This window comes from Schistocerca gregaria, chromosome 1, assembly GCF_023897955.1.
Source record: "Schistocerca gregaria isolate iqSchGreg1 chromosome 1, iqSchGreg1.2, whole genome shotgun sequence".
NCBI classification, from domain to species: Eukaryota; Metazoa; Arthropoda; class Insecta; order Orthoptera; family Acrididae; genus Schistocerca; species Schistocerca gregaria.
Genome location: NC_064920.1, coordinates 641,204,005 through 641,221,113, shown reverse-complemented (window position 1 = coordinate 641,221,113; position 17,109 = coordinate 641,204,005). Strand labels below are relative to the sequence as shown.

Genomic DNA, 17,109 nt, shown 5'->3' with positions numbered 1-17,109 from the left:
GGGGATGATGCAGGAGACCCACACTGCCGACTAGCCAGGGTCCTGATATACGTCCATCATGTTTTCATATTTCAAGGATCGCCCCAATGTCACCTTACGTTGCTCAAACGAATATCTTACTTCATTCATTGTTGCACTGTCATCTACTGAAAAGGGGAGCAGCAACGTCTGTTGAGAAAACAATGGACTACTCTACCATGCAAAACTGCAATGGTATGTCATTTTGTTCCAAAAGATATTAGCTACGGTACCAAAGAGTTCCTACGTTTTTCTGGGCTCTTCTGTTTATTGCACATGAGAAGAATGTTGCTGACAGACAATGTCAGCCAACAGCCTTAGTTTGAAAATTCGTCGTAAGTTAAAGAGTGCAAGGACCACTGACATAGTTAGGGAGGGGATCATGTGTTTCAGTGATGTGCAATATCTTTCTTATGACTCTGAAGTATTTATTGTTGTCTTCTCGTTATCATGTACTTAAAAGGCGTTCTCCATGTATGTTAAAATAAATTAGTTCTTTAATTTGTGACATGCTGTGCATTTGCATGTGTTCCCTGCCAATTTTTCTAAAGGAGATTCACAGCTGGAGCACTATGTGTTGTGCAGTTGGATTTCCTGCCTGCGCCTACGCTTCGATGACATGTCCCGTCGAATAGCACAAAGAACAAATGACAAGTTAGCAGCATCAGACTTCTGTGGGAAAAGTGGATGCAAATGCATTCAAATCTATATCATCCTCACACAAACATTATTGTAGTTGAGCAAATACAACTTAAATTTAAAATTATAATAACTTTTGGTACATAATTTATTAGTATTATGCTCTTAAGGGGAGCCAGAATGATCCATCTCCTCCATGTTAATTTTAGCAAGTAGAAGGAACATTTTTTCTAAAACCATTAAACATTTTGCTCTGAAATTTGGACTACATGTTCAGTGAATATTTCTCTACAAAGTTATAATGGCATGTTAAGAAATATTTATTGGTTTTTGTTTTACAATTTTTTAAACAGATGCTTATTTTTTTCTCTAGAATTTTGCACTTTTTATTCTATAATTGAATTATACAATATTTTTTTACAATTTGTTATAAAAATGAAGGATAAGAAGTAAACAATATTGTGTATAAATTTCATTGATATACTGTTAGCAGTTTTTGGGAAAATGTTCCTCAAAGATGAAAATATTAAAGTTTCGGGAAATGGATTCCAAAGTTTTTAATACATTCCTGCCCCATATGATGGATTATCAGTATCCTGTACTTTTTCCAGTGTTAGTTTCCTATTCACTTGCCTTTTCTTCCCTTTTGCTACATGTTGTAGGCTTTTGCCTCTTCTTCCTGCACCTCTTAGTCTTTCTTCATCAATTAGGCGCATTGTGTCCTGTTTGGAAACCTAAAAGTTTCAGCACATCAAATTTGATAATGTTACCTTCATTGTATGTTGCCACTGCATCATACACTCCAAAATGCAATGTTTTTATCTGTACAAACACTCTTTCGGGAATCATAATCCAAATTAAATTATTTACACTTTCTTTTGGATTTTGTGTTTTCCCGTGTAAAAACTTTTCCAATAAACTTGGCTCTGATAAATCTCTGAATATGGGCTTAATTACATCAATTATAGCATTTGGCAAACTGTTGTTATGGGCATATTTCTTTCCTGATTGGTACTTACACCATGAGTCATCACCTGTGGGGCACAGTGCATGTTGTGGGTGCTGTTGATGCAATATGGAAAAATAATGCCCATGCTGCTCTCCTCATATGCTTAATGCTTCTTGTATTTTGCCTAATTGCACACCCATAATACCTGTGCAATCTATCAATTGCTTCATCTGTCAGTCTCCCTCTTCCTCCAAGGGTCTTAACCATCACTAAGCTTCTGGGATCGTAACATCTGCTTTAGTTTGCGCAAGTGAGCCCCTATGCACTTCTTCACATGTCCAGTGCACTGCTGGTTTTTAATGTGAATTTCATTGCCATAAGGTTTTAGTTCCTCTACAGCTTTATATCCCTTAGAATCACCATCTCCTGGATAGTTAGTGGTTCATCCATTATACCACTCCTGTGATCAGGAAAAAATTGCTTTCACTCCCTCTACTTCCATCACTTCACTCGTGCCGTGAAAATTTGCTTCACAACTTTCACTATGTTCGTCCTTGGTATTGCCCTCACATCTACAATGTTTTGGGAGAATAGCAACATCAGTTACTTTGCAACTGTCTCCACTGGTAGTTGTCACAACTCCGTTTACAGATTTATGACCTCTACGTTGCCATGATCCATCTAAAGCAACAGTTAAATCTCTACAATTTCCATTATCTGTCACAGCTTCTTCAATTGCTTTCTTCATTGTTGCTTGAGCAATATCTTCAGCAGGATATCCCACCAATTCATTATAAAATCCAAACTTGGTTAGTGGTTTTGGTACGTTCATAATTCCACGTAACATTGTCCCTGCACTACTGCCCTTGCCAACAATGCAATGCAAGCCATACACTAGCCTAACATTTATATCATACACGTTCTTTCCACTATTACCACTATGAGGAGTACTGTTAGAATTAGAAAACAAAACTCCTGCAGCACATTTGTTACACTTCAATAACATTTTACATGCCAAACCAATGTGTGAAATTATGTTCAATTCCAGTCCTCTTTCTTTACAAACTTGGCATAATATATTATGTTTCAAAATATTAGAGAGCAAGGAAATGTTAATTATTTCATTCACATCGTTACTTTCACTTTCATAGTTTTCAAATTTTTCTTTGCTGTCACAAAGTTTCTTGCTGGAAGAAGTTCTATCACGTTAATTTGGAGTAGTCAATGTAGTTGATGAAGCAGTCTGAGCATCATCTCCCTTCCAAACAACAAAAGATTTCTTCTTCCATTCATTGTGCCTTTTCTTAAACACTCAATTGCTGAAACGGGGCATATTGATACCCACAAACCAAATATGTGAAACAGGTATGAGCAAAATTCATCAAAAACACAAAATTGAACAGTTAAACAACACAAAGCAAACTCCACGATTCAACACACACAGTATAGCATTTATGTTTACCGATAAGAACAGTCACTTGTCACAGAGATAAAGCCATATGTCATTGGAAAACAAAACACTAATTATGCAAAGATACCCTGATTACAGCCAGCAAGTGGCGCCGTCAGAGGTGACACAGCAACTCGCTACAACCGTTTACGCGGCGTGCCAACTTTGCAGTGAAAAAAAAAAAAAAAAAAAAAAAAATCAAACACACACACACACTTAGAATTCACTTAGAGGGGTGAGACTTGATTTGTTTTATTTAGAAAACACCAAATAATTTTACAATGAAAAAAACAAAAAAAACACGTTAATTTTGTCATTTTCATCGTTCCGGCTCCCCTTAAAAACCAATCGATTCATTATGATCTGAAAGAGAGTATGGTATGTGTAAAGCTCTTTAAGAAAAAGAGCAAGGCTAAATATTTTCATCATTTCACACTGGTTTCAGCTTTTGAAGCCATTATCAAATGGTTATGTTGAAGAGTCTCCATATGTAGTCTTGGAAAATAGTATTCATACACCATTGTTGGTGTAGAATAACTTCCTTTATTAGAACTAAAGATCACAACCAGAGATGTTATTTGCTAAACCAGCAGTATAGGATGTTATTCCTAATTTATACTTATAAATAAAAGGACACCTAAATTAGCCTTATGCCAAAAGTAAATAAAAATTCTGTTCCAGCTGGCTTCACAAAGTGTAGAAAAAATGTTTCATACATGCAAAGAAAATTACAACGTACATAAATATAATGACTATGTTTTATACTTTTTAGGCATTCCTTTTCTATGTATCACTTCTGCTAAACACTTTGGCATGGAAGAAACCAGTTTTTTTGGTAGTCTCTGAGGTTTCAGAGCAGTCTTACTCCATATTTCATATTTCCTGGCCATTCTTTCACGTGTACTTCAAAGGTGCTCAACTGGATCCAGCTCAGTATTTGGTCATTCCATACCAAACTATGCCATCATTTTCAAATATGTTAAATTTACTTTGGTCTGTAAACAGTACCTCATTTCAGAAACTTGTGTTCTTACTTATATGCGCTGGAGCAAATTCAGGCCTCAGTATCTTGTTCTTGATGGTGTATAGTTATCTTCTAGGTACCCTTGCTCCATACCATGTAATACTTAAAATGTGGTGTACAGCCCTTGATGTGATTTCCTTCCTGAACTGATCACCAACAAGCGTAGACAATCCAGAAACTGTCAATTTTTGACCATCCTTGTTAATGTATGTCGTTCTTTTTGAGTTAGCTTCTGTGGTCAATCTTTTCTTCTGCTGTTACAGTATTTCTTTCTCTAACTGGCAGTATTATGGCAGTATTATGGACAGTTGCCCGGCTTCTTCCAATAATATCAGCTATCTCTTAAAATGATATTCCCTTTTCATATTGGGAGATAAGTATTTGTCTTTTCTTTTCAGTTGTTTCTTTTCCTTTGAGACACATTTTGCTGTTGCATGTCATTCATGGCGAATCAGAACCATCATCCATGAGGTGCAGCTTGCCACTGAAGGCATAGCTCACTGCAAGCGGTTCGTTAGTCACTTTTATGTTTACATATTGTAATGTACCCTCTTTCGTCTGGGGTGAAAATTAAATATCAAGCGACAAACTTTCAATTCATTTAAATGCTATTTCAAACCCTGAGATTATGATGATCAATTGACGACACCCCGCCAGCTTGGGTGGTCTGTATCTACAACAGACGATGTTAAGCTTGATATTTAGACAAAAGAATGATACATCACAGAATACTAAAACTAATTAAAATACCTTACCTTTAGATGCTGAATTTGGTCTCATTGTCTTGATTCTCGCCATGGTGCGTTCCATCCATCTAACATTGTTAATATTAGGTCCGGGTCTTTGCGTGCTAATGAAAACTGGTACTCTCTTTTTGTTTTACTATTGATTCTTCATTTTTATTAATTTAACTTTTTCACAATAATTTCCATCTTAATATCACATACTATTTATAGATACTCTCTATATAAGACGACAGACTTCCTTCCGTACTCCCATCAACAGTCCACCTCACAAAACCACGCTCTCCCCATAGCAGTCCAACTAACTCACTCCAACAGTCACCTTAACAATGTCCGACTCTCTACCTTTCACACACGAATGTCTTTGGCTCACACTGGTGCCAACATATTCTCCAGAAATAAACAAATAAAGTTCACATTATAGAGTAATATAATAAAGAAGATTTGGGCAAAATTAAATACTACATACAATAATATTAAATAAAAAAGTCATAGAAATGAAATTGGAGCACTGACACAGCAAGGGCAGATGCGACTATAAGGGTGGTATCGCACTCTTCAGTAGTCCGTTACATTACAATATCTAGTAGTGTATGAATACTTTTTTCACCACTGTGTGAAGCCAGCTGGTACGGAGCTTTTATGTATTTTTTTCAGAAGTCTAACTTAGTTAATCCTTTTATATGTACAGATTAGGAAAGACACCTCATTTTGTTAGATAACCAAGTAACATCTCTGGTTGTTAACTAAAAATAAATAGTTGTGGGCAGCGTTGTATGAATACTTTTACCTATTACTGTTTATAAATGGTAGCGAATTCACATTTTATATTTGCTATCATGTTTCTTTACATAAATTTAAGTACTATGTGAATTCGCTTCATTTTTATACATATGACAACTTTTCTTAGCAAACAATGGTCAATGGCTTAAAACGCAGAAAACAGTTGCGAAATGAATGAAAAGTTTATAAATGTCTTACTGCTTGATTGGAAAGAATACTGCATTCAGTCACAGTTTGTAGGTCTATATAGGTGCGTTACGGTACTGGCAATGAAGAAGCTGGGTGTAACAATTAGTAGGGATATGAAATGGAATGATCACATTGTCATACATAAAAGTTTTGTAGCAGATTTCCGTATTTTGATAGATACCCATCCTAGAATGTTGATCAAGTGTATGGTACTTATACCAAATAGAATTAAAATATGGGTAAAATGCAGTTATGGTGTGTGCTGTATTTGTGGGGTGACGTGTAGATGTTGTTAACAGGGTATTTCATTGATGAACTAAATTTTTCAACTGTTGAAAGCTAATGTAACAAGAAGTGAAAACAGAAATAAATAAATACTGATGAATGATAATATGAATAGTTGTTGTACTTTCTTTTGAAATCTGAATATCAGAAATTTACAAAGTGAGCTGTTAATCATCTTTAGAACATTTTCACTGGGGACACAGCAAATTGACATAGCACTGAACATGACCAACATTTACAAGATCTGTATGAGTTAATGCACTTATATTTGAAAACATCGAAATCACACTATCAATCATTTACCTCTGTGCAAAATATCACTAAATATACATTGTTAATATTTACTTATAAAAACTGAAATTGAAGAGTCATCACAGATGAGACAATTGAAATGGAATTGTTTTTATAAGTGAAAATTAATTTCATTTTATTAATTTGTAGATGAATCAGTAATTGATGTATTTAGATATCACTTCCAATTTAAAAAACATTATAATTAAGATAAATTTCAGTACAGCTTCCAGTGTACCTAATTATTTTAAGTTAAAAATCCACCACTCAAATAAAAAAAGAAAATGCAGATTATTGCTCATCAGCTTTCAAAAATGTCTAGATTTTCTTGAAAATTCATAATAGAAGGTGTTACTAACATGTTTGCTGCCTGAATTTGGGAGAACTGCAAAAACTTGTTTGATATCGATGTTGCATACATCCTTCACTGAGTCCTCTACAAATATTAAACACATAATCTGTATTTTTGAATTTTCTTTAATAGCTCTCTGTGTAGTTGCAGCATACTTGCATTTGGCTGATTTCTCTCTTGCAGTTTGGAACTCCAACAAAATATATCAGTGGTAGGCAGTGAAAACATTGTAACTCCATGTGTCTGTGAAAATTCATAATTTCTGTAATCAGTAACTTGATAATCAAAGAGAGAGTTTAAAGTACATTAATTTCTCCAGTTCATTAATAACTAGGGTTCTGATATACATGTATACATGTAGCAACTTCCCGTAATACTTCGTATTATTTTTTAAGAAACCATTTTTGCTTCACCTACAAAATTTAACAAAATGGAGTTATGATATTTTCATTGCCTAGCATCAATATGTTCCTGGCATGACTGTTCAACAAGTGGTTCTGACCGTGTAACATCTTGCTGGGTCTACAATAGATGCCTTCATACCACACAGTTGCCTGCTGATTTTATCACTTTTGTAAACGTTTTGTATTTTGACCAGATTATCCCCCGTAAATTTGTAAGTTGAAGTTTTCTTGTCTCCAAAGAAAAACTACTTGCTACCTTTTAGGTAGGCTTTGCCATTCAAGCTTCTTCTTCTTCTTCCTTCTTCTTCCTCTTTTTTTAATGCTGATTGTTTTCGAGTGATGAAGGGAAGTAGCTGTTTTTGAGGGATGGAAGGAAGCAGCTTCTTTACCTGAGCAACATATATCTTGCCAAAGGACTGAAGAAATTTGTATGATCCTAGCTGGGAAGCACAGGTCTCTCATTGTCAGTCAGCACAGATTTTAATGTAAGCCTGTACTTCCTTTTATTTCAGCTTCCATCCTTCTATGTTCAATTAAACATTTTTCATAGAAGTATGCCACTATCTTCATGCTTTCCCTTCATTATCTACCTTTGTGGGTATTACATTTGCTGGCATCATTCAGCAACTTTTCTCAAAGTTTTCTCATATGTTTTGCTGACATCTTTTTCTCATTATTGAAAAAATAGTAAGTCAATATCAGTGTAAACCTTTAAGGCACTGGTTATATCATAACTTCAAAATGATCAGAAGTTTTAAATGGTTTACATTTTAGTAACAGTCTAAAAAACTGTCAATGGTGGGGTACAGTTCATTTATAGATAGTCATTTACATTTTAAACACTGCTTTATCGGCAACATTTCTATTGAATGTTCTCTCTCCTAACACAAAATCAGCAGAGGTGCTGAGTTACAGAGTCGACTTTTTGTCATGATTGTGACAATGAATGTAAAACTCTTTTTGTAAATTAGCTGTGAACCTAATATCTTCACTTTCTTTAAACATTGAAGATTCTGTGAAAGAAAAGGCTCCGCTCTTGAGACTTAATAACTGAAACAACAACAATGGTTGCAACTTAAATTTAAATAGTTTTCCACAAAAGTTAAACATAACTGTTTTTAAAACAATTTTTACAGGTACCAAATTAAATATAACTGTTTTTAAAACAATTTTTACAGGTACCAAATTGGTACATGTAAAAATTGTTTTAAAAACAGTAATATTTAACTTTTGTGGAAAACTATGATATGAAATTACATAATTAAAAATTAAGTTTAAAAAAAGCCTCAGGCTCAGTTTCACATGGAATCATCCAGTGACTACAGAGAAAGACCGCAAGCCTATATTCACCCACTTCGGAATAAAGACAATTTTCTGTGAGTATTTTTTTTTTAATCCATCTCAGTGTAAATGTAGATCAGGGGGTTTTCAGCTTGAGGCAAGAAACACACTGCTGCTACACCCACAACAAGAAGAACATTGAAATACCAAGTTGTCGACTGTCTGTAACACAAGATAATTTTCCAATGGTTGCTCTGAAGATGCACCGCCCTCCATCTTAAGAAGTCCAGTGTCTGCTGTCAGGATTATTCAAAAGAAAAGTGGCACATGATTTGAAACAGTGCCTAATGTGGACTATTGGCAAATTTTTGAGTAGTGAGCAAAGTGTCTGAACAAAATAATATTGTTTTCTTTTGTTATATATGTCCTTATTGTGAACAATTTTCTTTATATGTTATATGAAAAATTTTAAACAACTCTTATGTACGTATATATGTAATTCCGATGCAATCCGTCCAGTCATCATTGAAGGGAGACATTGAAGCAATTCAGAGACAGGCTGCTACATTTGTTACCAGTAGGTTTGAAAAACACGTAAGTGTTACGAAGGTGCTTCGGTAACTCAAATGGGAATCCCTGGAGGGAAGGTGAAACTTTTTTTGAGAGACCAGCATTTGAAGCTGACTGATTTACTGCTGCCAACATACAAGGTGCATAAGGACTGTGAAGATAAGGCATGAGAAATTAGGGCTCATACAGAGGCATATAGACAGTCATTTTTCCCTCGTTCTATTTGTGAAAATTGAGGGAATGACTTGTGGTGGTACACGGTACCCTCTGCGAGAACCGTATGGTGGCTTGCAGTATATCTATGTAGATGTAAACAATGCAGCTCTAGTGATAAGGTAATAGTACTGGCCACGTGATTCTTTGGCACATGGGAGGTGTCATGGAGTTGCTGAAGAAATTGAATTAGCAGAGACAAACTATTTGGAGAACGCCTACATAACAAAGTTACAAGAACCAGCTTTATGTGATGAATCTAGAAATAACTGCAGTCCTCCATGTATCACTCCCATAGGGATTGCAAGGACAACATTAGTAATTACAGGATGCATATAAACATTTGAGTAATCCTTCTCCCATCGCTCCATACAAGGTTGTACCATGATAGAAAGAAACAGTAATAACTGTTACAATGGGAAGAACTATATGCCGTTTACTTCACATTGGTCTGCAGAGTACGAATGTAGATGTCGATACTGTCTCAATCACAGATGTCAGCAGAGGGTAACAATGGAATGAGCACCAGATACACTGGGTAAAAGATTATGGCATTTCTCCCCATGTATTTCTTCCCCCGCCTGCTCCCCCTTGTTTTTATAAGAACTAATAAATATTCTTCTTTCTACAGAACTGAGCTTCGTAATTCACAGTTCCTTCAGCAGATGTTAAAATTTGTTGTTTCATTACCAACTCTTTTTTTAAAAGTACTGAAATTCTGTAGTTAGTTACCAGTGTATTCATGCTAAAATAATATTAGTAATGATGCTTGCAGTAGTCATAGCAACAATGAGCAGTAAAGAAATTATAACACATGTATGTTACTTATTGTAATATGTAATACTAAATGGTTTTTCACTGATTGCTTATAGTAGTTCTTTACTAATTGCCAGCTTTGATTCACACCATTAGTTATTTCTAACTGGAATCTTCTGATCTGCTTTTCTTCAGGGACCTATTGGCTTGGACGGTCCAAAGGGAGATCCAGTAAGTATGCTTTTCTAACACACTGTATTGTTGCAATTTCACTACTAATATTCATTCATGTAACTAATAATTTGTGTGTGTGTGTGTGTGTGTGTGTGTGTGTGTGTGTGTGTGGTGTGTGTGTACAATGCATGACATATGCATGATATACATATAATCAATGTGGAATTCCTGAATGTGCTAGGAGAAGAAGCAAGACGAAGTGAATAGTTCATTTACTATAGTCATCTGATTTAAGGTATAGAATTGTTATGGTATTTGTTTGAAGTTTTGTATGTTAAATCAAGTGCAGAAGATTACAACAAGTACAGAATGACTAGCAGCATTTTTGTACTTAACCAGCCAGCTATTGTAAACGCATTGAACAATGCACTGTTTTTGTTCTTATGTGATGATAAGGCACTATATGCTTCCTGTAAAACATCCCCAGATAAAGAATGCATTCAGTTCTGTGTGAAAACCTAAAAAGCCTTGTAATCTCCTTTCCACTATATGTGCTGTGCAGATGTGGCCAGTGTTTCAAGCAAAAAATGAATATTCTCCATGATCCATAAGTCTCCAAAGTCAGTGTGCAGTATCATCTATTAGCTATATTTGAGAAACCAGTGTTCAGTGGCTCTATCAGTCAGTTCAGAATATGTCACAAAGTGCAATCTCCAGTTATACCTCATGACATATTCCTTGGAATCAACCCTTGAAATTTATGATGTTCAATTGTTAGATATTTTAATATTTTGCTTGCATGTTCAGAAGTGTATTTGCCTATGCAAGTGGAAGCTTGTATCTGTGGTATTCAGTGCCTCATAACACATTAACTTAAAAAAGGTAAAGCTGATGTCAACCTACAGGTTGGTTTGAACATAACAGCGCTCTACAAGGCATAATTTTTTTGGAATTTCTGCACAGTTGCATTCTTCTGATCTTTGAGGAAACTTGCTCAGCCAATTACAGGGGTACTTGCAGTTAAGCACAGACTCCAAACCATTATGTTTCATATTCGTGTATGATGTTATTAATGTATTGTCAGCAGTAGAATGTACTCCCAAAGTTCCTACACTTGATTTTTCGGTTATTAATATTCTAAATAATGTGCAGTGGATGAAACATCTATTTAGCAAAATAAAAGCAATATTTATGCAATGTAAGGAGACAACTGTTTCTCCTCTAATGGTGTATGAACCAACAATGAATTTAATAAAGGCCTGAAAGTTTCACAGTGTAGAAAATGAAGAATATTGTACTGCATTTTAAACATATTGCCTTCTCTGTGTACTTTTTACAGATGCTTTTCACACAAAATTATCTTTATGGATGAAATAATAAAACAAAATCACAAAAAATAATGATAAATCAATGAGAAAACTGATTTTCACTAATTTTTGTACATATTTTGGTAGGGCTTAGCCTACTAAATTCAGTGCCCTTTTATTAGTAGAATTCTACAGAGTAGATTTACTTTACTGTTATCACAGTGAGAGTTTACATGTGGTATACAGAATCTTTTCTGTATAAATGAGTTGATAAGTCTAACAAATATGTAGCTTCATTACCACATTCTCCCTCTTTTGATATTTCTTTTAACAAAGCAACTAACTTATCTTGTAATTTAAAGCAGATATAACTTCATAGAAGTGTTTAGATTTTGAAGTAATTGCTCAGAGAATGGAATATACTGTATGAGTAACATTATTAATTATGAGGTCAGCGATGCCAACTGCAACTTACCATTGTTCTCCAACACACTGCAGATGTTTTTGGGACCTTAGCTCATAATCCTAAGGTTGAGCCCTCCATATTTATTATCTTCCTGTGATTTAAAGCCCCAGGTGAAATGGGTAGCAGAGAAGGAATTCTCTGTGGCTTCTTGGTAAATATGAAATCAGAAAGAGATGAGGTCAGTAGAAACAGAAGATGGGATCATCATCAAAGACATAGAAGGAATAAGAATATACATAAAGGTTTATTTTGGAATGTTGTTGTATGGGAACACTGTGGAAGATCATTAACCGAGAGTAAATGATCTGCTTAATGGAGAACAACCACTAATTACTTGGGCAGGAACTGCTTTAAAACAAATGAAAGAAGGGAACTTTGCCCATAATAAAAGCAGTGAGAATCATGGAATTCAGTGGTTGATCTTTGATATGGAAAGAAAATTGGGTACCTAGTGACTGAAAAATGGGATTTATAGTACCGATATTTAAAATAAAGGAACAGGAAATAATGTATCAACTCTAGAGGGATCACTATTTTCCCATTATTTCTTACTTGGAAAATATTCTAGAAACAAGTTTGGGACTTGGTCTAGAACTTCAGTTTGAATAAGAAGGTGATAGGTGAAGGATTAACTGTGGAATAATGCACTTTATTTTTGCACTCAAACAAATGATATATAAATAATGGGAGAAAGGGAAAAGTATGATAAATGTTTTCTTAGATTTTGAGAAGGCATATGATAATGTGCCACAGAATAAAATATGGCACAGGTTAGAAAAACAAAATCACATTAACTCTCTAACTACAAAAATTCTCATGCTGCATGCTAATTTAGAGCAGTATACAAATAGGAGATTGAAAGTGGTTTATAACATGTAGAGCTGTGCAACAGGGCAGTTTGCTTTTCCCATTACACTTCATCACATGCATGGATACCACAAAGGACACAAAATTAGTGGGAAAAAAGACCTAAATGCTCTAGTATTTGTGGATAACAATACTGTTTGAGGTGAAAGTAACATAGAGATACGGAGGAGATATGGGTGTGGTAAAATAAACTTTCAGGCTTTTTTCTTATATATATATATATAATGCTATCAGAGTAATGAAAGGACTATGCCACAGAGGAAAATTTAAAGAATTTAAAGTAATGACACTTCTTAGCTTATATATTTATGAATGTGCCTGCTTTCTGAAAACTCACCAGGAATCCTCAAAGTTGAATAATTATGTTCGTAACTGCAAAACAAGAAACAGAGATGTTTTCACAGTTGTATCCACAAAAGGCTCTTTACCAAAAATGTGTACTTCATCAACGTGCTGCAATAAAGAAAATTAATGAATTTCATGAATTCAAAGTATAGTTAAAACACTTTTTAGTAACACATAGCTTTTATCACACCGAAGAATATATGAATATCAAAAAGTAAAATTATTTACATATATTGATATAAGACAGCTGTATTTACACGTAAGTTTGTAAACAACTTAAAAATAAGACATTTTACTGTAGATAGGCCTGGCTACAAATTGTCTACATCCATACAATGCATATTTGTTGACAGGTGAATAAAGAGATGGAAATGAATTGAAGCGAAACTGAGTCTGTGAAACACCAAGTTCAAAGAGTTTGGGTTAACTGGGAGCAAAAACAGGACACTGGTGATGCCAGTGAGTTGAACACCCACTTTCCATATCCTGTTTTAGGAGGGAAAGAAGATCAAGAATGTGAATAATTGTAGAGATCTTGGTACCATTGTGCCAAGTGAAGAGAGTGCCAATCTTCAGGTTCTGAACAGGGTGATCAAAGTATCCATACTTTTCAGTCTAATACTAAGTGTGGGATAGGGATGTTCCTCTAAGAGCTAAGCAGACCATGTGACCATACTCAAAATTATTATTTTGCCTATCATGCTGTACAGCATGTAGATCTGTGTCATAACCAAGAGACATGTAAGTCAACTACAAGCTTGTGAAATGTTACTCTATAGGTCTCTCTGCAAAAGCCAGTGAAAGCCAAGACCAAAAATGAGCACAAAAAGAGAGACCTGGAAGTAGAACTGACAATTTTGGAAACAGAAGTTCTTGTCAAACCAATTTAATGATAGCAGGAAAAAGAAGAAGAAAGGAGGAGTATATTGGTATTGTTGTCTGGGTGACTCCAAGAGATAAGTTTAGCCTCCTGATTGGAACTGATTTTCTTCCTTCCTCCACACACAGTGGCTCTTTTCCTCACAATGTTTGGGACTCATTTATTGAGTGTATGTTTTGGTTTAGGTGGATACAATGAATTTGTGTGTAGTCTGGTGTCATGCTTTAGGGGGAGAAGGAGACACAGAGTTTACAGCCAAGGAAACATGGATATAAGAAACAGCAGTATATATTTGAAAACTGAAGTAACACAATATTAATCATAATACTAATGTGAGTAAGGAAGAAGACTGTAGTGAGAATATAAGACAAAGGAATGGAAGGGAAGGGAGGGCAAGGGAAGAGCGGGAGAGGGGAGAGTTGATGGACCAAGATGAGCAGAAATTAAAGTTAGGGAGACAGCAGGCTGACACCACTCACATCCACACATTCTATGAGCTTGTAGGGTTGAATGTTCAAAGTAGTAATTATCTGATTTTAATTTTAATTGAGGCAGTGTTTTCACTTCATTGTTATCTAACCCAGTAGATGGTTGAGCCTTCAGACATGATCTTAGTTGTGAGCGTGGTTCCAAACTGAAGTGCCTATAACTGCTCGGCCATTCCAGCCAGCAGTCAGCAGTACAAAAGGTGACATCTGACTAAGATGTGCCATGGCACTATAACCTATGGATGCTTGCTTTTATCTGCATCAAAGAGCTCATACACATCTTATTTATGTGTGGAAAGTTTAAAAATATTTGCAAGTACATTCCTGTGTGTGAATATGGATTTCAGTCAATTTTTCTCAATGTCTGTAGGCATGTGCTATGGCTTAGTATATGCACATGAGATTGGCTGGTAGAGATATTGTATTAGATTAGTGGGAGGAGATGCTGATGGAAGAGATAGATTTGATAAGAATAAATTCAAGTGATTAAAATTCATTTGTTTCTTTTGAAATTAGAAGTGTTTTGATTTTTATGTGATTCTGTCTTACTCAGCTTAATTGTTATCCTTTTTTATCTCTATGGAAATTTCAGTGAAAGTTACAAGGAACCTCTTGGGGGGTGTTGCATTGACTGTTAGTTATGTAAATTTTCAAGTCTAGTGGTCAGATGTTAATTTTTCTTATACGCGATTATACTGCTACAGAGCATATAGGGTTGATGTACGAGTGTTGACTATTTTAAGCTTGGCTTGGAAATGTAAGCTAGGCTGATAACTCTTACCAAAGTTGTTTTAAAAGTCTAACAGTGCTGAGAATTGGCTGGCATATTTCATAAACATGATCTTAATTAATGGGCTAATCAAGTAATTTGGGCTCTGCACTACACATCACTATAAAAACATGGATACCAGCTGCAGAGACACTGTAGTCCTCAAACAGTGCCCTGGCATCATGAATGACTAGGGAACTAGTTTTGTGATATTGTGTGTAAAAATCTACATCACACTGTAGCTATTGAAGTTCGCTACTTTCATATGTAACTTTAGCGCTGATTAGTTATGAGAAGATATGATGGATTTTACATTTACGTGCCCTCCATAGGGACATTTTTCAGGAGTCTGTGAGCTATGAGATTCAGAACAGTAACAGCATATGGATGAATTAGGATGTGAAGTAGGCTGAGCTGATGACAAGATAATATTTCAGCCACTGTGGAGAGATTGTTGAGGAGGTCGTAAAGAGTGATAGCATATGTCATGGCAAAGGATGTTTTTGAATCCTTTCAGCTAATAAGTGATGAAATAAAGTACGTCAAGTTTTTAATTTTATTTCATAGTGAAAATAATTATTCAGCAACAGCTTTCTCTCTACACAGTTAATTAACTATTAGATTTATTCCAAATCGTATGTTAATAAAATTTAAAAAATGTATTACAGGGGCGTCCAGGAGAGAAGGGCCAAAAGGGAGAGTTGGGGAGTCCAGGTTTTGATGTCTTCTCTGCTGTCAAGGTGAGAATGAATTATACTTACATGAATGTATGTATTGTTAGGTTTCATTCATAAATTCAGTAAATTCTAACAAATTACTTGAGAGAAGAAATTTAAAATGTAAATATAAGATATCTGTGTATTTATGAATGTAAGTGGAAAGTTGATTATTCTTGCAAAAGCATAGAGAGTTATTTTGCTAAATACTTTCAAAGCCATGTGTTGTCTTTTATTGTTTTAGAATGTAGGCTATGTGTTAAGTACAAACCCTTTCAAATTTTATTATTGGATCCATATCTAGAAGTATATTATTAGGCATAAATTATTTTCATATTCTACTAGAGCTATTTATCTGATACTCCAAAACATTGTAACAATAACTACAGGAACCACAAGGGAAATATAATTCTATGCCATGACATTTCTAATTTATTAGTTTATATTTGACTGTTAATGCACTAGTTTAGAGAAATGAGAAATAGAATCCCATGATTTAAGTAATATCCTTACCCATAAATTTGATCATGATTATACAACAAATTCTGATTTCTAGCTACAGAAGTACAGTGCTTACACTCAAGCCACAAACTTTGTTGTCAATAGTTATTCTTATGTTTTAGGAGATATGACTTTCATGCACAAAAACATTAACAATTAAAACCACTATACAGATTTGAAAAGAAATTTGGCTATCTCTTGTCACTGTTACCTTACATTCTGCTTAGGCAAAATGATTGGAGAAAAGAAAAAAATTACAATGACAACAATGGCAAGAATATTATGAAGAGAACAACTGTTTTATTGAATTTTTTATCTGACAGTACTCTTGACACTCCCTCTCCCTGCACATTATACAGAAACACATTTTTTACAAGTGACACAAATAGTCTAGTCTAAAAATACATGTGTAATGAGACTTCATGACACCATGGAAAGACAGTTGTAGACCAATCCATGAACGATGGCGGTTCACGCATGTCGAGGCATGGACAGGGATTGCATTGTTGATGATTCTAAGTGACAGTTGTGGTATGTGCATGTGCCCACACACACGTGACTTTTCCTGCAAATTAAGTCTCTTGCTTGCTTATACAGAATTCATCACTACCACGACAATCAGTGAAGACAACTCACAACAAATGGAATC

The 17,109-nt window shown here is 35.0% G+C and overlaps 1 protein-coding gene across 5 annotated transcripts in view; it reads left to right on the top strand.

Moving 5' to 3' along the window:
* Window positions 1-17,109, top strand: part of LOC126360585 (collagen alpha chain CG42342-like) — a 1,334,941-nt gene that overhangs the window by 783,938 nt on the left and 533,894 nt on the right. For 4 of the 5 annotated variants that reach the window (XM_050007725.1, XM_050007724.1, XM_050007722.1 and 1 more), the window contains exons 4-5: window positions 10,143-10,178; window positions 15,912-15,983. In XM_050007725.1, coding sequence (XP_049863682.1) covers window positions 10,143-10,178; window positions 15,912-15,983 — 108 coding nt within the window. The remainder of the gene's footprint in view (window positions 1-10,142; window positions 10,179-15,911; window positions 15,984-17,109) is intronic. The other variant, XM_050007726.1, reaches the window with a different exon arrangement.